Source organism: Vigna umbellata, chromosome 8 (assembly GCF_029865625.1).
Source record: "Vigna umbellata cultivar VRB3 chromosome 8, Vumbellata_1.0, whole genome shotgun sequence".
NCBI lineage: Eukaryota > Viridiplantae > Streptophyta > Magnoliopsida > Fabales > Fabaceae > Vigna > Vigna umbellata.
The window spans coordinates 45,723,923-45,748,998 of NC_142172.1; the positions used below are offsets into that span (position 1 = coordinate 45,723,923).

The window sequence follows — 25,076 nt, forward strand, 5'->3', positions numbered from 1 at the left end:
GGTAAGTCTAAAACAATTAATACTATTTTTTTTATCTTCTGATACCTAAAATGAAGATTTAGCCAAATAAAGGGAGTTACGTGTATTATATTTTGTTTAACTTCCTTACATCACTCATCTTCTAAAAATATAAAATTTACTCCCACAGAATACTAGTTTACGACTTCACACTTGATTAATTTATAAATTATATTTCTATGTAAGTAACATTATTGTCCAAATTGTATACAAAGATCACTGTTCTTTTATTTGTATTGTTTATAACTTTAATTCTTTAGACTACTAAACCACAAAGGATAACATAAAAAAAGGTGACTTGTAGATATTTAGTGTTAGGATATTTATTCTATACATGAAAATTAAATATCACGAAACAATCCTATTATTTTTTTTATACATAAATGTGTATATGTTGTTGCAATGTGTTTTATATGAACTATTTTCCTTATCAGTTTTTTTAGTTTACAAAAATCTCACGAATAAACACATATGTTGTCTTATTATTTAAGTTATAACTCATTATTCATACTATCACAACAAACGTTTTGATGGAACCAAAAGCTTCCTTTTTATTTATTTGATTTTTTTTTTCCATTTAATAAGAAGAATGATTCAGGACACATGTTCCACAATTAACCTTTTTAATATTACATTTTGATTTAGCTGTAAATTTTGCATTCAATAATAGTGTATAAAAAGGTCCATACCATTGATTGGTAGCTGAAAAATAATTTAAAACATATTTCCTAAATTTTAATTTTAGAACATGTTAAAAACTATCATGGTGGGATTACACTTTCTAAAATATGAAGTTGGGCAAAGACAATTATTTAGAATAATATTTTTTCAAAAAGTGATGCAATTAAAAAAACATGAAATACAAAATTTCAATTTCTGTAAGTACTTTTACGCTCTTAGTTAACTAGAGTTATAGAGATAAGTAACTTCAATTAAAATATTTTAATTAAATTAAAAAAAAAATCGTGGATTGGTTAGAGAGACAAGTTGTTTGCTTTAAGTTACCCTATAAAATGGTCCAGCCCAAAGGTTCATTTGTTCCACCTATCCTCAGATAGTTTCTTCTTACCTTTTCATATATTTATTTCTTGCATTTCCATATAAAAATATTTCTGTTTTACATTTTTTGAATTCTGAGTTCAAAATAGTTTTGGATTGTGCAATTTGAAAATTAAAAATGACTTCCAAATTATACAATATAAAAATTAAATAATTAAAAATTTACTTTTGATTTTTAAAGCGCACAATTTAACAAGAATAAAATGAAAAATTTATTTATACAGGGTGCAGAAAGAAAACACTCTATAATGGGCCGGGCATTTGTCTCATCATGGCCCATTATTGTCAATTCTCTCATCTAACGTACCTACCACAAGATTTTATTTCCCGAGATGGCTCGTTCTCATCCACGTCTCAAATCTCCAAATCAAAATTCGAATATTCCAATTTCACAGCTTCCAAATACTTTCCCTATGCCAAAATTATCAAACCCTAACATACGAATTTGGCAGGTGATATATCCAAAGCGTCGTCAAACCAAACAATTATCGTCTTCCCCGTCTCCGGTACCTCAGTTTTTGTCTTTCTTGTTCCAATCTTTGTTCAGATTTATTTCATCCTAAGATGCTTTGAATTTCTAATTTTTGACTTTGACCTGTTGTACGGAGTTCATGTTTTTGGTAGTTCTCTGTTTCACACATTTCTAATGCTTCAACGGCATGAATTGTTTCTAGATGTTCACAATTTCTTATTTCTACAACATTGCAGGGAGCGTCAAGTTTACGGGAACAAGGGCTTTCGCTTCAATTCTAATCGGTGAAATTGGAATTATCGATCAATTCGTCATGAAGTTCTTGGAGTGCGCCGCTTTAGACAGGTAATTATAACTTGAAACGAATTTGAAGGATTTTGTTGTATACATTTGGGGTATAATAGTTATTGTAATAACATTTTCAGGCTTAATGATTTTTTGGATAATTTGAACATGGGGGAACGGACTATCAAAGGATGCCTTGAAGCTTATAGTTGTAAGGAGTAACAAGTGAATTCTTACTCATTGTTTGCATTTGGTTGGGGGTAATAGCTAACAACTTTTTTTTCTTCATAGGCAAACATGCTGGAACGGATAAAAAACTCTCCATCAGTTTGGAGACCGAGGTAGATTGATGGCATAAATATTGCTTCTCTCACTTCACTGGATTTTTATTTTTCTATAAGCTGTTTTGAGTATGTTAAGAATAGAAGTATGATGTAATTAATTCAGTGCTATAAACTTTATTTTGTGCTATTTGCATGTTTTCCTATCTGAGCGAATTGTGCTCACATCGAATAATTGCTAGAAAATATCACTTGCATCATGTATGCATATATTAACTTATTATATTATAGTATAGAAGTGATAGAATATAAATCATTTTTTTTTCTTGTGTTGGGAGGAAAAGAACTTTTGAAGTTAAAATGTCTTGGATGTTGAAACATGGAATAGGCCCTTCAATGGACTATTATCATTTGAACCTTTTCAATTTCAGATACTTGATTATCTTGGGCAATCATCTGACACTGATTCATCCTCACCGGATCAAACCTTATTAACCAGAACCAGGTGGCCTCTATTATCTAGATAGGTTCAGGAAAGTGAAAATCAGCTCTGAGGTCTCTTTTAAATGTTTTCATTTTTTGTTCTTTTATTCCAGCCGAAAGACATTGGTTTACCTGGTTCTTACTCTGTATCACATATATCCCGATTATGATTTCAGGTACCTCAGTATCTTATGATGCATAAATATTTCTCTGTTATTATCTATAGGATAAAAAAGGAGGATTATGGGTAATGCTATTGTCAGCTTTGTTGGCGACATGGCAACCCACTATATAATCCTTTTTCTTTTCAATGGGAGTGTTGTCAAAAGGCTTGACAGACAGTTCAGAAAACTGTTGCTCTAGAAGCTGAGAGTTCAATTCTCTCCATTTCCCAAGTCTTTTGATAATTTAAGTGTTTGAACAGTTTTGTTTTAACTTTGCTATTTTGTTGGATCATGCTTTTGTTTTTCCTATAATACCATACACGTATAATGGTTTTTAGTGCAGTTAAAGCTCACCAGTTTTTCGCAGAAGAATCATGGGACAGTTTTAAGCAGATTTTTGATACCTACATGTGTGAAGCTTCAAAGGTGCTCCTATTAATAGTTGTCTATATATTGTTTTGAGATTTCTTTTATTATTTGTATTGCCCCTTTGATGTTTGGTATACAGAAAATCTTATAGGCATGTATGATGTTTTTGGGGTTTTTTTAGGTATCTAGACAAAAATGGAGTGGGATTTACGTATATGGGCAAAAAAAAATTTTAATTATGCATTTAGGCAAGTTGTGGGGCCAAGACGACTTCATATGAGGAAGTCGTGCCCCCTACTTCACCTTGACATAACAGTCGAAGGTGAAGTTGTGCACCCCCAAAACGTAACGTTTTTAGGCTCTGGTAATCGATTACGTAGTGCCAAAGTCATGCAGGGGACACAAGCTCACCTGTAATCAAATAGACTCCTTCTGTAATCGATTACAAGAAGTATAAATGGACATAAACTCTCTGCTTACCAAGGCGGTGTAATAGCAAAGTTGACTCTGGTAATCGATTACATACTAGAGGGTTTGAGCTTTGAAACAATGAGTTTTTTTGGTTGTTGACCATGTATTTTGTTTATGGTTCTTGATTAACTTATTCACCATATCTATCTTATTATTTAATTATTTTAATCTAATTAATAAACTATGTTTTTAAATATAATGAAATAAATATATTTGATAGGACTAATTATGTTTCTAATTAGAAAACAAATATAATTTAATTAGAAACATAATTAATACTATCAATTATAATTAGAAACATAATTAATTCTATCAAATATATTTACTTTATTATATTTAAAAACATATTTTATTAATTAGATTAAAATAATTAAAGAATAACAAGATAGATATGGTGAATAAGTTTCTTAATGTAATTAAGAACCATAAACAACATACATGGTCTACAACAAAAAAAACTCATGGTTTCAACACTCAAACCCTATCTAGTAATATTACCAGTCATTTTTGCTATTACACAACCTTGGTAAGCAATTACCAGAGAGTTTATGTTCATTTACATTTCTTGTAATCGATTGTAGAAGGGGTGTAATTGATTACAAGGGGACTGCACGACTTTGGCACTGTGTAATTGATTACAAGGCCTGGTATTAGAGCCTAAAAACGTTTTGGGGTGCACGACTTGACCTTTGATTGTTGTGTCAGATAAAGTCGTGCAGGGGGGCACAACTTCCTCATACAAAGTCGTTTGGTCCTCCACGACTTGTCTAAATGCGTAATTTAAACTTTGTTTGCCCATATATGTAATTCCCACTTCATTTTTGCCTAGATAAGTAAAAAAAACCGATGTTTTGGCATAAGATTATTGTGTATATAAATTGTTGGTATTTATAACTACTTTGGATTGGATTCCTATGTTTTGTATGATTCGCAGGTATGATTGACCTTCTTTGGTTGGACCTAGTAGCCTTATGCGCTTACAAATTCTAAAATTACTTCTAGGGTTTAGGTACGAAAGAAGTAGGGAGAGGAATCTGAATAATATGATATTAAGGTGAAACAGAATATCGAGAACTAACTTATCCTATTATGAAGCAATGTCAAAATCCAGAGAAGAAACCATTTATACCGATGTTTTAAAACTAAGATTAATGAATGACCTGATAAGGCAAGGGTCGCTGTCCAGACCAGTGATCATTAGTTGATCAGTATGAAGGGGTTAATAATATGACTAATATCTCCATATGATATATATTATATTTGTGTATTATATAACAATCAGACAAGTTGGTATAGTGGAGAAGCTTGCTTTATGTCTACTTGGAGGTGCTGGTTTTGAGTCTTGGTGCTTTAAGGTGTTTGCTTTTGTGGAATTGTTGACTCTGCAGCTTTAGAGTGTGAAAGGCAAGATGTGAGAGACAGACATGGCAGACTGATCCCACACAGTCTTCTGACGAGACTCTGACTGTTTCCACCCACTGAGCATGCTGTAGTTTCGACTGGTTTGATGATGTCATTATTGGGTTACAAACATGTCCGACCTTAGTTATCAACTCTGAAATCAACTCAGACTGGCTGCATGACTGGTTCCTGATCTGAACTGAGTTTCAGAACATTGATTCAAATCACACTATGGCTACCTACCACAATGATGCACAAGTGAGGTGTAGTGGGACGAATTCACACTAAGTGCCAGTGGAAGAGCATAAACGCTTGAAAAAAGTCACGTGGCACAAACTAAACTATATATCACCACCACAAAGAATGACAACTGGCAAAAACAACTGAAAGTAACTTATACCTGATTAAAGTAGCAAGTAAACACTAGACTGAAGTGTTCAACATAGCAGAACTCTGCCCATGCCAGTCAATCAGTTACTGGAGTGCAGCACATAGCAGCAAGAGGGGTTTGACCTGACTGGAGAAGACTGGGGAAGATGATTGGATGTGGTAGTGGATGCCAGAAAATGAATAGAAAATACCACTATTGGTTTAAGGTGAGAATGTGTAGAATCTAGCATGTGATGCTTCTTTGCTTCACCTGTTGTGAGACAATGGGAACTAGCTTTTCAGGACAACAAATACAACTGTTAGTTTGATTACAATAGATTGAACACCCGAGTGTAGGTCAGAGATAGAAATTGTGGAAGTAGAGAAAGTGGCGAACATAAAGTTTAGGTAGGGATGGTGAAAATAGAGAATAAATATTTTCATAGCATAATTCTTAGTAGGGCATAATTTGTTAAATACAGACACTAATTCTACATTCCTAATCCTAATCAATAACTGGAAACAAATGGTGAATATGAAACCAATTTCAAGAGACCATTCTTAGGAGACTTTCAAACATACTCTCAAAGTAATATTCTGGACAGTTTTTGTAAGTTGTAACTGTCTACTTTTATTTTTAAATTATATATTATACGGTTGTTTTTACACGTGTTTTGTTCTCACTTGCTTGGTTCTCGACTCAAACTTGACTGACTATACTATAATTAGAATTTCTCCATCGTTAGGCACTTAAGATTCTCAGATTGAAAACCAGGCATAACCTAGTCCCTTATAATGAAAACACATCTTTACCTGGATTGAGAGCATTTGAAATATTTGAGATTGACAATAATGCAGTGATATTCTACATATCTCATTCTGACTGAGACTCTGCAAAATTTATTATATGTTACTTTATATAATGATTAGTTCTCCTGCAGTGGTTTTCTTAACTAACGTTTTGGGTAACTTGTCTGTGAAGGAATGGGCTGAGACTCTTGGTGGTACTTCTTTGATGGACACCTTGTTCAAGGCCCTTGATGAGGTATGGTTTCCTTAAAAAGTGAATAGAAGTAAATCAATATATGCACTTATGTAATACCTTGTGATGCAGGTGGTGAAGTTAGCGGATTGTGAAATTTATGGCTACGTCCCTGATTCTGAGGCAGACCCATTACAAGAGAGTGGAGCAATGTAAATTTAAGTTTGCCACATATTGCCACATTGCATAACAAATTAAAATTGTTATTACCATAACTTTTCTTATTATAAGTTATTCCAATAATTATCATTTTCCATTTGCTACAGATGGTCCTTCAATTTCTTGTTTTACAATAGAAAGCTTAAGCGGATAGTAACATTTCGATTCAGTTGTTTTAGGTCAGTTGGAAATTTCACAATCTGTTTCTGAATCTACTTTTGGTTGCATCTACATTCATTCCTAACACAATCCTGTTTGTGGCAGTAACCTGATTGCTGACGGATTGCTTGTTGATGAAATACACAACGAGTACGATGAAGAAATATTTACTGACATGGATATATGAGTAACTTCTACCTGTATCAGTTAGCATAAGAAGACCTCTGATCCTCCCATGTTTAGTTCTGTAATATATGATGCTTTCAGATGTGTAATGCTGTAAATCGAAAATTGTATCTGTGGAGCTTGAGTCGTAGATATAACATATGTATCTTGTCGTATGCATATAGTAGATTTAACATCTGTATCTTCCTCCAGTGCACATTATAGGTTCAGATCTGTATCATCCTCCACTGTTAGGACACACCCCTGGTGTAATACTAGCAAAAACAAGCTTATTTGAAATTGAAACAAACTGTCTTTTTTCACATTAGTCTACATTCCTCTGAATGATGCTTCTTTTCCTCGCAATTTGTTTTCGGTGAGTTAAGGCAAGGGTGCCTGAGCGATGCAGATTGATTTGTTGATCATTAGTTTCGTTTCCAGCATTTTTGACGCTCGAGTAAATTCAAGTCTATGGACCCTAACAAAATGTCCACTGCAGTTTGGTTATATTAACTATTTTCATCTATTTTTGCCTTGATTTGATGAACATTTTTGTATTGATAGAATCTTTACCAACTGAATGGTCAGGGACTCAACTCATTCTTAGGTTATCAATTATGTAAATAGAGCTTGGTTTTTCTCGTGATGTTATATTATACTTCCAAAGGTACAGGTGGGGAGGAAATAATTGTTGAAGTTAATTTTTCCTTGTTTTTCCCTTTAGATTATTTATGGATTAGTAGCCTAATGCATTTAAAATCCGGGTATATTTTGACAGGTTGTGGCATTATAAAATGATGACACGATGTGAGGGATGAAAAAGAAATGATGATATGACCTCTGCATTGTATATTTTCTAGTGATGTTTTTTAACATAGGAATATGTACAGAATTGTTGTCCCCTATAAGGGCTCGGTTTAATCTATTTCTGAATTTTGATCAATAATAAGAAATTCCAACATGAGGAAGGATAAATTACTGCTTTAGGAAGAAAAGCATTATTTTATGCGAATTTAGATAGTGAAGAAACATATAATGCTAACTAGCGAAACACATCTTCGATATAGTCAAGTGAGAAATAAAAAAACCAGCACTAGAAGTCTTGTATAAATAACTCAGTTTATTATTGAACTATTATCCATCAAAATAATCATAAAGTTCTATATTCTGTGTATTTTAATATTGCTTTACTTGTATAGTTACATTAGTTTATGAGAGAGAAAAAGGTCCATTAATGGAGGTATACGTGTCCATCAGACTAATTAGCGTAAGTGGAGGGGGGGAAAACAAAGAATATTTAACAATGATACATTGTTCTGTGACCTTTTACATAACCATTTGAAAATAAGAAGGGAGGTTTTATGATCATTCTCCTTTTGCCCCATTCTTCTGTTTCCATGATTTGAAGTCCCCACCACTTCGATACATTAAAGGATAAGAAAGGATAGTGAATCTGTGAAGGAATCTGATGGAGAGGGACGTTGTTGGGTGACAATGGGTTCTTCTGCCAACTAATCAGACTTAAACTCAATCTTATAGGATGATTGTGCCTTCCTCTAAATGGAATTCGCATGGTTATGGTTAGTGTGACTGTTGCAAAATTTTCCCAATTTTATCTTCCTGTCTATTGGAACAATTTCCCAATTAATTGCCACCATTGCTGGCACCGATTACATGGAACCCACCTAGGTTTTTTTAAGAGCTTCTAGTTAGTCATCATTTTGATGGAAATTAAAAGTTTCTTTTACAACAAAATGTAAACTTACAAACTTAACTAAATTATCAAGTTCTTTTCTTGTCTATCTTAAATTTGTTAAGGACACACACAAGTTCTTTTCTTGTCCATCTTAAATTTGTTAAGGTATAAATTGACTTTATCTTGAGTCGACGTGAGACTTTCAACACACTTTCTCACACCGAGATAATACATTCAATAGTGGCCTGATAGTGGGTGGAACAATATGTCCACACAAATTTCGATAGGATAGATTTTAACCTGGCTCTGATACCATATTAAGAAGTGAACTTTAAGTCCAACTCAATCCTACAAAATCGACTTGGTTTCTAAGTCATGTGGAACTTCCAACACACTCTATCACGTCGATGTATATGCATATCGAGCGTGAGACTAGACACTAAAGGAAGGAAAAGTTAAAAAAAATATACTTTATCAAATATTTTGTTAAACTCCTTCATCTATGTTAAAGGAAAAGTTGTAAAAGTTAAATCACCAACAAGGTGTTATTTTCAATTAATTCGAACGAATAATAAAGGATATTATAAACATGATTGTTATTTATTAAACTTGAGTATGTGTATGTGAACAGGGTGTACTTAATTCTTTCGTGTACATAATTATATTTAGTTCATTTGCAACTTATCTTAAAATAACTGATATTTGTAATTTACAATTTACTATAAATTTGTTTTTCTATTTTTTTCCTTAAAGAAATTAATTACCTCAATCTTAGTAAATTTAGTATAATGTATCTGTTAATTTGATAACCTCCACAAATATTTATCGGGAGAGGAAGAGTATTTTTGTAAAAATACATAAAAAATACATCTTATTTGTATTCTTAATTCTATACGTTAAAATGTTAAACGGCAGATAACTTAGGATTGAGAAATAAATAAGAAAGACAAATCTAAAATTGTATAATATCTTATAAAAGGATAGATAATTTATTCTATATTTTATAAGGATAAGAGAGAATGAGTGATAGATACTTTTTTGTTCTAAACATGATTTAAGGATATGTAATTGACACTACTAATGCATTGTTAAATAGAAGTAATGATTATTAAATAAATGACATATAAAAATATGGTTGTTGGTTTGTGTCTGCGTGTATCTTCTTTATTGAATGAGTGAAACTAGGGTTATTTAGAATATTATTACATCTTTCTTTTTGAAATTAGATGGGAAAAGTGGAACACTATGACTAAAAAGAACCACATTCTTTCTATAAAATATTCACTTTTACTATTATACGCCATCATGTTCTTTTTAGTTGCAATGAAACTTTCACTCGTGCCATGGTGGCCCACAAATCTATGCCCACAAAGTAATCCTATATGCCAAAGCCAAAAGAAAAAGAAAAAGAAAAAAAAGGGAAAGTATTAGTCATTTTGGTTGTGAAATTTGGTGGATTGTTTAACCTTGTGCATATAAATTATATTATATTATATTATATTATATATATATATATATATATATATATATATATATATATAATATATATATAATTTTAAAAAAAATAGTTTTTTAAATTTAAATTTAAGTTGACGTTTGAGTTTATATGTTTCAATTTAAAACTTAAATGTTATTTTGAGATGTCGTTTAATATGTGAAAAAATTAATTTTATTAGATTAAAATGATTATATTAATTATTTTTAAAATTAAAGGATTAAAATATATTAAAATTTGAAATATAAATGAATTTTAATTTTGGATCAAGTTTATAAATTAAAAGCATATTTAATTATTAAAATTTCAATACAAATAAATTATTTTCTTATTGAAACTTGTTAGAAAGTTGTGGTGTTGATCTATTTGAATAAACAAAATTAGTTACACTAAAGAAAAATACGATGATGTAGAAATTGATATACTAGTTAAAATAATAATAATAATGATGATGATGTTGACGATATTATTAGTAATAGAAAAAAAATACATGAGTAGTACTAATACTAATATTTGATTATAGTCATAGCGAAATCAATAGTTATATTACAATGAGAATTCTAGTAATAATGTGGTAGGAGAATATCAATGAGTTTTGTGAAGCTACTTTTGAACAATTGTTTTGACAATTAAAAATCATCTATAATTTAACAGATTAAGGTAAAGCATAAAAAATTGAGTTGAAAATTAATTTAACTTCATAATCAAACGCTTTCTTATGAAATTTATGGTGGTAAATTATAACTTATAAAAAAGATGAAATAATTTAAATTGGCTTTCATTGTCCGTAATTTTTTGGGGAATATGCATGAAAGAGCTAACAAGTTTATTGCATAGTGAATTTGAAATGTAACAAGCCTAATATTTCTGAGATACAAGTCCACTTTAAAAAAAGTCTAATATATCTCTTTAGCATCCGATTACCTTCATCTAACTAAAATGATTTTCTTATATATATATTTTTTTCATATTTATATATATTAACAAGGTCACAATTCGTTAATGTAAGATATAATATGACAGTGAAAAAACAATGTTGGCCAATGAGAAAATTAAACACTTGTAAGAAAAATCTCAACATATAATCCTTTTGTTATGGTAACATTTGACATTCATATATATTTTCAAGTGAAAACAAACCTACCACAGTTAATTAGATAAATAATGGTAAGGGACATTGACACGTATTATAAAGATAAAATAGTGAATTTTAATATTTTTAAGAAGAAAAAAAATATTGTATGTGTAAAATATATCATGGATAATAATGAATCAAATTTTGAAATAAACAATGAAATAAAATAATTAAGCCCCAGACACATGTTATCAATTTATTATTACCTAAAGAAAAGCGACGACATTGACATGTAGCACGCATCAAACACAGGAGTACTCATGTGATGCTGCGCATACACACACGTGTGTGTATATATATATATATATATATATATATATATATATATATGAGTTTGTTATCGCGCGGACATCTGTTTTTCAGTTGCTATATTTTAGCAATGTGTACCGAGTTTTAATAGACAAAAATATGCTTATATATCATACATTTTAAGTTTTAAGGTTAAGGGTATTTTAATAATTTTTATTCTCAAAACTAAAAAAAAACCCTTACTCATCTCTCTCATTCCTCTCAACCATTTCTTTTTCATCTCTCTCACTCTAACCTTTTCTCTGTGTCATCTTACTGTTGTAGTCTCAATTGAAAAAATCGAAAACACTTCGTTAAACAATCTTACAAAAAATGATTTTATAATGAGTTTTCATTTTTATAATGAGTTTTAATTTTATAATTGACTGAAGGTGAATATGTCAATGACTCAACTCTTTACAAAGGCAAATTGTTTAAGGGTAAGTGTTTTCGATTTTTTGTAATTTTATAATTTTATAAAATCATTTTTTGTAAGACATGATATATAAGAGTATTTTTGACTACTAAAATCCGATAATGTGTACTAACTGAAAAACAGGTGTATGCCCCTTAGCAAACTCCATATATATATATATATATATGTATATATATGTATATATGTATATATATGTATATATGTATATATATGTATATATGTATATATGTATATATGTATATATGTATATATGTATATATATGTATATATATATATATATATATATATATATATATATATATATATATATATATATATATATATATGTATATGTATATGTATGTGTATGTGTATGTATGAGATATCATCTGAGTGATCTGTTTCTGCGCAGGATCTTAGCCTGTAATGCAAAACATTGATCAAAATGTTGGCAAGTGTAAGTCCTCTGAGCAACACACATGTCCTGCTACTTTTTTATTTTTTAGTTTCTTAATTTCTTATTTTAATATTCATGATGGTGGCTGAAAGAGAATCATATTGTCTTTATAGATCACAAGAATCAAAAGAAAAATTCAACTCAACCTCATGACTTACTCTCTGTCATCTTTCTGCACCTTAAACCATGTTTTCAGCAGCTGCCATAAACCCTTCAAACACCCCAAAATAACATGCCAAAGGTTTAGTGACAATGGTAATAGAGATTAACAACATTATTCACTCTCATCAATAGCTTAATTAATTTCTTTAGCTGCACAAAAACCATCTTCTCCTTGTTTGTGTTTTTTTCAGCCAAACATCCTTATCTTTCTATGTGATTTCAACCTTTTCACTGTCCCAACATCATGGTCGTTACAATTATTGTACTATAATGCAGTTTTTTTATTAATTTTCTGCCGTATATTGTTGTTTTTGTTGGCAGAGAAGCGAGCAAAGATTGTCGATGCAAACCTGGGAATCCTGAGGGAAAGAATTGAACAAGTGCGAAAGAGAGAGACCCTGATAAAGAGAGTTGGGTGGAATTACAAGCATGGTTATGACCATAAGTACAAGAAAGATTGTATGATAACACAATCTGCAGAGGTTTTAGGTTTGGCATGTGGTGCAATTGGCCTTGTCTTTCTCCTTGGTTCTCTTACCATCTTCCTTCTGTCCCTCCTTATATGTGCATATCATGTCTCTAATTAAGAACCATCTCATCTTTCTCAATAGATCATAGCTAGTTACTTCGATTTAGGTATAAGAATGTGTTCATATAAAACCTATAATTGATGCAGTATATATATGTGTGGTTTAGGTTTTCTGCTGATGGATTTGTAAAATAGTTTGAAGTATTCTGTATATAAATTGTGTTTGTTTATTGGTTAAGTCTGAGAAACCTTTTTCTATTTATGGAGATAGCAAGATTGAGATTGAGATAACAAAATTTTGAATAATATAACCAGTAGATGACTTTTGTTGGAGAGTTTTGATCGATTATTTTTGGCAAGATTTTTCTCATATAATGACTAATTACTAAATTCAAAATTCTGGTTTAACTTATTTAACTATAACGTTGTGCTGATAATAAAATCTATTAATTTTTATGTTCATATTAAGGTATTAATAATGTACTTATTATTTAAAACTGATTAGGTGCGTTATTTCATACACTTTTAATCTGTTAAGTCTATAAAGAAGCTGAACTTATCACATAAAAAAAATCTAAAATTCTTGAACTTAAATAAAAAAAATGGTTGAATATCAAATGAACCAAATATAAAATAATGCAAAGTTAACACAAATTATTTATAACTTTTTGTCAGGTGATGATAAGGATTAGAAAGTGCAAAATTTTAGTTCATGAATTCTTACCGAACTGTGATTTGGTTTCTGAAGTGTGCATGTTAAATTTAAAAAAAAAAATGAACTTATATACATCTTATTTTACATCCTTAACAATTTGCAATTTCTAAATATTATTGTTACTTTATCTGTTAAAGTTTTAGGAATTGAAAGCAATGTATATAAAGATGAATAGAGATAAGTTTTAAGTATATTTTATTTATAAGAACTAAAGCTTGTTAAAGTGAGTAATTTAACTTTTGTATATATAAAATTATAGGTATGGAATGTATATGGCATGATGGGATTGGGTGTGACATATCTGCCAGCAAAGGTGGGTACTTGTCATTTTTGGCTTATGACTTTTCAACAGTTTGCGAAGAATATCCTTCATTTTTTCCTTAATTACATCTTAATTACCTTAATTATTTTTATTAATTATACCTAAAAAATAAATTTAAAACTATGGCGTGTTAATACTAAGATTAAGTCATGATTTGTTTTCTTCGATATTTGCGATTATTTGTGAGTTGATTGATGAGGCAGCCACGTATGAAAAGTGACTCAAATGCCACATGTCATATCCTCCTTCTCCACTACTTATCCTAACAACTGGAATTATCAAATTCTTGAGGAGTCAACTGAAAAATTATTTTTTTTTAAATTAATGCATCTAAATATATCTGTATAAATAGTCAAACAATTCAAAAAGGTTAATGCTTTTATATAGTTAATAAAATAAAAATAGTTACAGCATCATTTAAAAAATTTAGTTCGTAACGTAATGCCTTTCCCAATGTAAACAGAGTACACTAAAACCAAATATTATTGATCAAATTGATGTATATAACTAAGTTTTAAAAAATGATATTTTAATCTAATAATTTATAATCCAACCAAATAATTTATAAACCAACCAAATAGTTAGTTTCCTTTCGCTTGGATATTCTAAAGTTTAATAATCTAAGCATTTATAATCTTCAATTATTCACGTTTTTTCTTCAAAAAAAAAAAACTTCTTACCCTTTACTCTCTCAACCAGTTAAGAATTATGGAATTAATATTGAATTATTTTAATACTTCAACTCTCACCCGAGTTTGTTTTAATTTTTTATTAATTAGGGTAAACATTTAACAAAAAACATCAATTTGATCTCTTACAATATTTAACACACAAAATATTATGATAAACTGATTAAAATTGTAATAACAAATCTCACCTTATATATTATCCAAGTAAATTATTAGAAACTTAACTATATTATATATGGGTAACAATTAACCTAAGAAGCTAATTTGATCTTTTACGAAATTTAAAATATAAAATATTATGATAAAATTTGTTTAATAATTTATTATTCACTGTATATTATTTCTAAAAAAATCTTTTAAAATAAAATAAATCTTTTAAATTATAATTAATAAACTTTTTTATCTTTTATTTAAAATATTTACCCATATTTATTATTTTCTTAATTATTATAATTTCTAGAATCTGTTAGTAAGATTTAGTTATTATTTTCTTTTGTAATTTTATGTGCAAATAATAATTTAAGTTGTAATTAAGTTTTAATTAAAATTTAATCGTGAGGTATGAATATGTATATCAACAATAATAGGCTTGGAGGAGATAAACGTATAAATGAAGAATAAGAAAAAGAAAATAAATAGAAAAAACCGTTTTAAGAAGAATTAGAATAAGCATTGGAAAAATAATTATTTTGATTTATTTCCATTGATTTCTTTTGTAATTTTAGGTAAAAATTGTAATTAATTAGGGTTGTACTCCTCAAATATGAACTTATCCAGATGTGAATATGTGAATTACAATTTTTGACTTAGCAGAGAGAAGAGAGTCAAAGATGAGCAAGGAAAATATCTGTCATACATTAAGATATAATAGATTTTAGTTTGATTTTAATATGAATTTTCTTTTTTCTTTCTTTGTTGACAATTCTCATATGAAACTTCTAAATATCAAACACTTTTTGTAATCACTTTTCAATATTTAGTTAATATTCTTTTTATTTATTTACTCCAACGAATAAAATGGTATTAGCTAGACACGAAGGCATTCAGTCTCTGATATGCTTTGTTTATTCTTTACGAAATTTTTTTATTTCAAGTATTATATATAGTGTCAAAATTTTAAAAGATTTATATTTTAAGTTTACGTCAAAAGTTGTATATTGTTGTGGGTATTTTATAATATTATTAGGTTTTGAATTTTGTTTTAAATTAAACAAGTTCAAGCAATTTCAGTTTTCACATAAAAAACTTAATTCATAAATAAAAATATATATAAAGTTGGTCCTTTTATTCATAGTAATAAAAGTGACATAATGAGCACAAGAGATAGAGCTTGAGCATTTGATAAAATAGAACTACTTGTTTGGCTTAGACGCAGCATGCAGATCGCTGAAGTATGCCTTAGGATTGCTCTCAAATGCTTCTCTTGAGATGTGACTTCCATCACCACCAGGGGCCTTCATATTTCCTACTGAACCACCATCGACGCTTGAATTTCCTCCACCGCTATCTTTTCCACCACCGCCTCCCTTGCCACCATCGGCTACCTTCCCACCGCTGTCTCCGCCATCTTTACCACCCATCTTTCAAATGATCACTTCCTAAAGTTGCTGATAGCAGAGAAGAGAAGATTTTTAATATCTCGACAATGTGAAATGCAATCTCATTTGATTAGCTATTTATAGAAGAGAAAAATGGAAAGCTCTGTTCAAAGGAATTAATGTTTTCTTTGTCGCAGTTAACGATAGTGTAGAGATAATTAAAATTGTGCTGTTATTCCCAAAGAATGCATGGATTCAAGAATTGAACTTGGAAAATTTTCAAATGCATTTAACCGTAACTGTTAGTTTCAATGGCACCGTTAGACATATGGTTTTCCCATGTGTTTCATGCTTCTTAAGTGGGACAAACTAACCATATGATGCATTTGAAGAATAATACATGCCTTTACTTATATATTTATTCAAAATAATAGTTTCTATTATCATAATAAAATTCTGTTAGCTTTGCTTTTCAATAAAAAATATATATAAAGAAGAAGCTCCAAAATTATAAACAAAACCTTAGGAAAGGAATAACCTTTGAATTTAAAGAAGTACCAAAACGTAGGAAATAAAAAATATATATATATAAACAAAAGAAAAATGTTCTTTTAACAACTTTTCTTCCCAACTTTTTTACAACAGTGTTTATGTGATAGTTTGTGATTGATGTGTTTCATAGTGACACATAGTTTATTGTCAAAAAATTATTAACATATAATAACCCTAAACAAAATGTTATCCTGCGTGTTTTTTTTATATTGAATCATTAGTAATATAATATTTTTTATGTAAATTTTATTTTTTTTATAAAAATTATTTAATTAATATTTGAAAGCAAACTAAAGATATACAATTACTTAAAGAAATTAAAATGAAATAAAAATTTAGTATTTATTGGATGTGAAAACAGGAATAAGGATGAATTTTTCTTTGAAGATAAGAATGATAGTCAAATACACAGTCGTCCCACCCATTGTTATATATATTTGCTGTTTTTATTATTTTGAATTCCTTCGTCATTAATTAAGACCTAGAAATTCAAAATGAACACTCATTATCTTCCACATAGATTTACCATCTCTTCTATAAATATATGTTTCATTCTTTCTTTGTCTATTTCAATTCTGAAAACAATATTGTTCTTTTTTATTGTATATTTTAGAATTTCAAAAACATATTTATTATTAATTTTTTTATTGAATATACTATTACATAGCATATAAAAATTTAATAAATCAAAATAATTATCTATCCTAAAATATATAAAAATATTATTGTGAACAATTTAAATTAATCCATTAATGAGTGTAAAATTGTTCTGATATGTCAACTACTGTAAAATGTTATAAAAGCAAAAAAAAATTAAAAAAATCAGTCCAAGTAGTTTTAATGTAGTAAAGTATTTTCAGAATTAAGTGGTTATGTTAATGAAAAATACAATATATAATATTTTTACATTAGTTTATAAATAAAAAAAATAGTTAAACTACGTACTATTACTAATCAACTGTTATTAGTCAAAGTCTTAAATTAAACGATTTATTTTTAATTGTAAAAGATCATGATCAAAGTTTTCTTTATTGAAAATAATTAGTAATAACATAGCAAAGTAATGTATTTTTAGCATCATCTTTCTTCTTAGGAATTATAATTAAGCAATGTATTTTCTTCTCAACCTCAAACAAATAAAAGAATAGTGTGAATTTTTTTTTTTGAGTTCACACATCTATAAAAAAAGTTAATTAATTCATTATATAATGGATCTATTGCAAGTATATATTTTCAAATATAATTTGTCAACTTTACTTTTTCTATACATAAAAGTATATTTAAAACTATTGTTACATTTTCAAATTAGATGATTTTATTATAATTAATAACTAAAACTTAATATTATCATACATTTATATTCTTTAAATACTATAATATAAAAAGTTGATCTTTTAACTATTTTTTATTAAAATAAATTAACAGGTAAGTTTCACCTCTAAGTCATTTGTCTCATGGTACAGGGTGAAACTGAGTGAGATAGTTGGCCACCTCTGTTTTAGTACTTTTTTCTTCTTCTACAAACTCTAATAAGATTGTTGTATTTTCTTAATTTTTAATTTGTATATAAACTAATGTAATTTATTAAAAGTTCAATATTTTTTATACTTTTTTTCTCTTAAAAGTCTTTAAAAACAAAGTTTTCTAAACATGCTTAGAGCAATATTTACAAACACACTTAAAAGCAAAAGCTTTTTATGGGGAACAACTACTTTAAATGGATATATTTACTATGGGTTGATTTCTAAATTACAATTTCTTTAAATTTGACATTAAGAAAAAAAATTCATTAAAGATAAGACTGCAGGTAAATCAAAATACATTTTAAAGAAAATGTAATTAACTGGATGAAATTACTAGTTGAAATATGTTTGTATAAGAGATCAAGGTTTAAAATACTTTTTCTTCAACTTCCTCTGTACGTCACTATACACGCATTGGGAAAACCATGTCTAACGGTACCATTGAAACTAACAGTTACGGTTAAATGCATTTGATAATTTTCCAAGTTCAATTCTTGAATCCACGCGTTCGTTGGGAATAACAGCACAATTTTAGTTATCTCTACACTATCGTTAACTGCGAACAAAGAAAACATTGATTCCTTTGAACAGAGCTTTCCATTTTTCTCTTCTATAAATAGCTAACCAAATGAGATTGCATTTCACATTGTCGAGATATTAATAAATTTCTCTACTCTCCTATCAGCAACTTTAACCATTCGAAAGATGGGTGGCCAGGACGGTGGAGACAGTGCCGGCAAGGGAGGAGATAGTGGCAAGGGAGGCGGTGTTTGAAAAGATAGCGGTGGAGGAAATTCAATCGGTGGTGGAGGAAACTCAATCGGCGGTGGTGATTCAGGAGGAAATATGAAGGCCCCTGGTGGTGATGGAAGTTCCATCTCAAGAGAAGCATTTGAGAGCAATCCAAAGGCATACTTCAGTGATCTGCATGCTGCATCTAAGCCAAACAAGTAGTTCTATTTTATCAAATGCTCAAGTTCTAACTCTTGTGCTCATTATGTCACTTTTATCACTATAAATAAAAGAACCTATTTTATATTTCTATTTATCGATTGAGTTTTTTATGTGAAGAACCGAGGTTGCTTGAACTTGTTTAATTTAAAACAAAATTTCAAAACCTAATAAAATTATAAACATACCCACAGCAGTAACCTTCCACAAAAATCTATTTTCATATATATGAAATGTTTAATCTTCAGGAAAATTTAATAATGTGCGAAAAAGAGTTATAATTTAATTATGTGAAAGTATAAAAATAATTTTCAAATGCATAATCTGTGTTAAAGAAAATTATTCGGAAAGGGACAGAGGTATTTCCAGAAGATGGAAACCGTAGTTGTTTTGAATTTGGCCATTGTATTGCTTTGTCCAATTCATTACATTCACAGATCCTACACCAGCTAGTCCACGCGTTAGTCACAAATGGACAAATGGTGGAACATTTCACTTTTCATACAGTATCTTTCACTCGCTTCAATAAAAAAATCTAAAATTAGGTAAAAGTCACTAAATATCAGTCCCCATTAAATTAATCTGAATTTATTCATTGTAAGAAAAAAAATAAATGAATAGTCAATGTATCACAAACAAATTACTTTGAATATATGAATATTTTGTACAAACTTGATGCTACGGCTGCTCCACCTCAGCTAGTTTTTCTTTTCGAGTGTTGAATAATCTACTCGTTAAAAAAAAAAAAAAATCTGATGCATAACCAGGTTTCACCAATCACCTTAACCTAGCCGGTTCCTCCGTTATAGTTTCCAAAACAGGCTTTCTTGACCTACAACAATTTAACCTATACTGAAACCCTGAATCTACTCCTTCCAAACTCAACCTTGGAATTTCAACATCTCTTTCTGCATCTGAGTTTTTCTCCACTTCACCACCGCCGTTGTGTGGAAGAACGCGCGTCTTTCCGCGGGTCAGTCTCTTGGCGGCGGAATTAGCCGCCAAGAAAAGCACCGCCATGTCGGCGGCGGTGACAACCGAGTTCAGTCTCCTCATGGGGAAGAAGATGTAGACGTTCCCAAACTCCAAGTCTTCGTCGGCGGCGAGAGCAGAAAACCTTCGACCAATATGAAGAGAACGAGAATTGACGACAAAGTAAGTGGGGTGTTCAAGCATGAGTTCCGCCGCCTTGATAACCTCCCTGAATTGCTTGACTTCACCGGTGGGAATGATGACTCTGGTGGCCTTGGAGTTCTTCATGAGAGGAGGTGCCAGGGTGCATGAAACGTAGTTGCCCATCACGTGGAGTTGATTAAGAGAAGGGTTTTAACGTTGGATAGAATCGAAGAATGAGGGTTTGTTTTGTGGGTGGGTTTGAAGTGTGTTGTGGTATATATAGAGAGGGAGAAAAGTCAAAGAGGAATAAAAGTATTAGGTTATTAGTATTAGTATGACATATTCACGTGGTTGTTGTTGTGAATTATATCGTGTGCGTGTTAAGATGTGTTGACGATTGTTGGCTGGATGAGACTTGAGAATGCGCGTAGGTTTGAAAGAAAGGAGTGAGAAGGAACATTGGTGTTGGCCAAATTGAAGATATAATAATACTTTAACTTTATGGCTGTCACATATAAGGCTGAGATTTTCACAAACTCCTGTGGGATCCACCTCTCTCTTCTTCTCCAAAAAACTATCAATTTTTTTTTCTAATTTTTAATCGTTGTGTTTAAGAAATAAATATGTTTTTAATTTTTAAATTTAAAATGAAATTAAAATTTGTGCTTATTTTAAATTTTGATATGTTTTAAATTTTCAGTTTTTTTAAAAGTGGATATATATTTTTTAATTTAATAATGTTATTTATTTTTATATGTTAAATTTTAAATCATGTTTTAGGTTGAAATTTGAATTATGTGTTAAATTGTATAAAGAAATATAATTTAATACATAAAAAAGTTTATGTAATTAAATTAGATTTTTTTTAAGTTTGAAAATGAAAAAATTTCTAAAATATAGATGAATTTTAATTTTGTATGGAATTAAGTATTTAACTCTTAAAATAGTAACTGATTTATATATATATATATATATATATATATATATATATATATATATATATATAAAGATACTGAAAATGGTAGGAAACGCATAGTAACTTATGCCGACATTTTTCTGAAAATGGTAGGAAACGCATGGTAGGAAACGCATAGTAAACAAGTGTGAAACAATTTCATAAAGTGCGGAATTCATACTCCTTTGTTTTTTCTTTCACTTAGTCTTGAAGACTGTACGCGTGATCGTTAATATTTTAATATTAAGAGTATGGATTTTATCTAATAAATTTATAGTGTTGTAAAAAAGGTGATTCGGTTTTATTTAATTCAGTTCATCACGACTTGGTAAAATTGAGTTGAGTTAATTTAATTCGACAAATAAGTAAAAGAATTCAAACTCAATCCAATTTATTATAAATTTGTGGGTTAAATAGGTTGATTTATTAATTTATTTTATTACAAATTTTTTTATTCAGTTAAAATAAAATAACAAGATTTTTATAATTTAAATATAAATAAATAAAAGGATAAGGGTTTTAAATTAAATTATAATCTATCAAATATAAAAATTGAGTTATTAAGTATAGAATGGTAAATTTTTCATGTTATTTATTAGAAAAATTAGGTAAATTAATTAGTCAACCCACAAACTCGATTCACCACGGGTTCAACCCAGGTGAATGGACCACAACCATAAGCTCTTTTCATCGTTGATTATACTTGTGTGAGTCGGTCACCAAGATAAACCATTAGCTCTATCAAGGAGGTGGTTCACCGAAGAGACACAAACACTAATAAGACAGGAGTCCAACCACATTGACATCACTCTCAACCAAAAATATGGATTAATGAGTTTTTCATCTTTATAAGATGCTCTACTTTCTCATTTCTATTCAATGTAAGACTTAGACTCATACTTAGATTCTCAACAAACCTGTATCAAAATTTCAATTTTTTTTTTAATTCAACTTGACTCAAACTCGTAGTAGGCCGAATTAACTAATGGATTTCAACCCATTTTGACAACAAGACTTTGCGGGATAATTGATTTATTTAATTTTGAAATATTTTACTTAGTTGGATTTGATTTAAATGTTGTTTATGATGATGAAATGAAATTAGGCGTACAGGAGTCCAAAGAAAACAAATTTGAAGTTACATTTATTTTTGTAACGAATGAGTTAGTTGCAAAGCAAGTTCGATTAGAAGACGTCAATAAGAAAACTAGGTTTCGTTGTGGTTAGTTTGTCCAACAACTCATTTCTCTTCACAAAAAAAACACATCACATCACCATCAATGTTAACATGGTCCCAAACAACTTAAACTTTTCTTTAATAAGGAAATTTATAATTTTTCAGAAAAATTATAAACTTAATTTTTTCTTATTTCAAATTATTTAATTTTACATATTCTGGTGAGATTTAACAATTTTTTTTTAATTCCAACAGAGTATTTTAATTATTACTATGTACAAAAATACCACTGAAAAGACAAGAGATATGAATTCAATTAAATTGCTATTAATTCTCATCCATCTAAGAATAAATTTATATTAATAAATAAAAATTTTACATTGAGAAACCGTTTTGTCTTAACAATAAAACAACTATAAAATTATCAATCAAAAAATAATTTTTTAGTATATATGTTGTCTTATATTTTAAAAAAGAAAAAACTGATTGGTTTGGATAAACAAATTCTAAAGGACATTAATAAAAAATATATTATCAATGTTAATCAAGAAAATTTCCATTACTGTTAGTCAAGATTACCTCGACTAAAAATAATTGTATTTGACATCTTTGTCCTTGAAAGCACTTGAGACGGTTAAACGAAAAAAATGCATTTAAATTATTTTTTATTTTGACTTCTAAGCAAGAGATTATTTAACTTATCCAAAAACTTATTATTTTCATGTAATAAATAACACTAACATGTCTCAACAAAAATATGACCTCAAAGATGATAATAACAAAAATCCAACTTTAACTTGAAATTGTTCATTTTGACAACAACCTTGTGTTAATAATGACAAGCCATGTCATCCTAATCAAGTTCATGTTCAATTAAAAAAATAGATTTAAAAAAGATGAATTTAAATCTATTGAAAAAGTTCCCTGATGCAATTGTAAAATGTTGAGAGCACTGATTGATTATAATCTTAGAGAAAGAAGTGTACTTAAGAAAGAAACAAGAAACAATAAGATGCATGAGTAAGTTGGTTAGTGTTGTCACATTGTTAGCATATTTCTGCTGTCCTGTCATACTAACTTGCATAGTCATAATCAGACAATCCATGATTTGTATTGTTTCCATGATGCTTTTATCCACTTTTTTTTTCCTGCATAAATGAGTGCTTTTATGCATTTTTGTGTTCCTATTCATTTGCTGGCTATTTAATATTTGAAGAGATGGATAAAAGAGTTTTGAGGTGCATGGTATAAATGGAAGACAAGCTTTCTGGTTCCAGTGTGTGTCAGCTGTATTTGTCTCACTTTGATAAGTCCCACACCGAACAATCACTCACCAAACATATTTGCAAAGCCAACATTGAAGATAATCATCTTTGCCATTTTTAACTCCCCAGCCACTGCCTTAATTATTCTATCCAACTACTATCATATACAAGTTGCTTTACTTCACATAATCTTAAGACAACATATATATATATATATATATATATATGTTATAAACTCTCAATATAATTTACCCTTATTAAAAATCATTGTAAATAAGCAAATACGAGCAAACAATTCCATTGTTTACTTTAACTATGGGAGTAGCTAAATTAAGAAAAAAAAATAATCATAAGTTTTGAACGAGCAAATTCGTTGAGTAAATCTTAATCCACCTAGCAAATTACTAAGCAAAATAAGCATCATTGAGATCAATGTAAACTTTGGGCAAATTTAATTTCGTTGAAAGAATAAAGGAAACTTGAGAAGACGATTTCGTCTAGAGCCTAATTTGCCAGACTTGAATAATTTAGCTCAACAAATCTTTCAAATAGAATGTGAACATATTTAAATTTGAAGATTTGTTTAACGAATTTTGTTTGATGAAATTATAAAAATAGATACTCCTTTGTTGTAAAAAAAAAAGAAAAATATGATTTATTTTTAAATTAAAAATATTTCATCTATATTACAATTAATCCTGCTAAAACGTGTCACCTGATCCGGTCTATCCACGGGTTGACACTTAGTAAGTTAACTTAACCTAGTTCACTTATTAGTGAGTCGAAAAAATTTGAATCTGACCCAACCCACTACGGGTTGGTGAATTAAACGAGTTGAACTCGGTTAATTACAAGTTTTCTTTTTAAATAAAAAAAGTTATAAGTTTTTTTGTAATTTAAATATAGATAAATTCCACTCTAAAATGATGTTAAACTGCAAAACAAATAACATACAACTCAAATGTAATATAAAAACAAGCACAAAAAACGAATAAATAAATTTCTAATATTGATAATTTTTGTGTCATTTATCTATTTATAAAATTAAAGTATTCAATGGATAAATTATAATATTTTGCTCTCTTAAAACATTTTCTTCTTTATCCCTGTTTACAATCCAATAAAAAAAGTATTAACTAATAATATTGAAACACATAGTAATAAATAATTAAACTAAACTAAGTGGGTTGGCGAGCTAA

At 29.2% G+C, this 25,076-nt stretch overlaps 3 protein-coding genes and 1 pseudogene across 3 annotated transcripts; 2 read left to right on the top strand and 2 right to left on the bottom strand.

The window, feature by feature from the left end:
• The first annotated feature begins 1,422 nt into the window (after nucleotides 1-1,422).
• LOC148194806 (uncharacterized) lies at nucleotides 1,423-7,230 on the top strand. The gene is made up of 11 exons (XM_088096752.1): nucleotides 1,423-1,583; nucleotides 1,786-1,894; nucleotides 1,975-2,045; nucleotides 2,126-2,175; nucleotides 2,547-2,620; nucleotides 2,712-2,774; nucleotides 3,101-3,188; nucleotides 6,355-6,417; nucleotides 6,487-6,566; nucleotides 6,681-6,752; nucleotides 6,838-7,230. Exons 2-11 carry the CDS (start codon nucleotides 1,863-1,865, stop codon nucleotides 6,917-6,919), a joined length of 675 nt encoding a protein of 224 aa, XP_087952878.1. The 5' UTR covers nucleotides 1,423-1,583; nucleotides 1,786-1,862; the 3' UTR covers nucleotides 6,920-7,230.
• An 8,883-nt stretch (nucleotides 7,231-16,113) lies between these two features.
• LOC148194807 (uncharacterized) lies at nucleotides 16,114-16,427 on the bottom strand. Its single transcript, XM_088095941.1, has one exon. The coding sequence runs from the start codon at nucleotides 16,378-16,380 to the stop codon at nucleotides 16,153-16,155; it is 228 nt and encodes a 75-aa protein (XP_087952067.1). The 5' UTR covers nucleotides 16,381-16,427; the 3' UTR covers nucleotides 16,114-16,152.
• Nucleotides 16,428-18,880: 2,453 nt separating this feature from the next.
• On the top strand, nucleotides 18,881-19,459 carry LOC148194808 (uncharacterized; annotated as a pseudogene).
• Nucleotides 19,460-19,991: 532 nt separating this feature from the next.
• On the bottom strand, nucleotides 19,992-20,938 carry LOC124826027 (uncharacterized). Its single transcript, XM_047298788.2, has one exon. It carries the CDS (start codon nucleotides 20,661-20,663, stop codon nucleotides 20,142-20,144), a length of 522 nt encoding a protein of 173 aa, XP_047154744.1. The 5' UTR covers nucleotides 20,664-20,938; the 3' UTR covers nucleotides 19,992-20,141.
• Nucleotides 20,939-25,076: the final 4,138 nt, after the last annotated feature.

Coding starts and splice junctions, on each gene's coding strand:
- LOC148194807 (XM_088095941.1), bottom strand. CDS start 16,380: ATGGGTGGTAAAGATGGCGGAGACAGCGGTGGGAAGGTAGCCGATGGT.
- LOC148194806 (XM_088096752.1), top strand. CDS start 1,863: ATGAAGTTCTTGGAGTGCGCCGCTTTAGACAG. Junction 1,895..1,974: donor GAGTGCGCCGCTTTAGACAG/GTAATTATAACT, acceptor TAACATTTTCAG/GCTTAATGATTTTTTGGATA. Junction 2,775..3,100: donor TATCCCGATTATGATTTCAG/GTACCTCAGTAT, acceptor AATGGTTTTTAG/TGCAGTTAAAGCTCACCAGT.
- LOC124826027 (XM_047298788.2), bottom strand. CDS start 20,663: ATGGGCAACTACGTTTCATGCACCCTGGCACCTCCTCTCATGAAGAAC.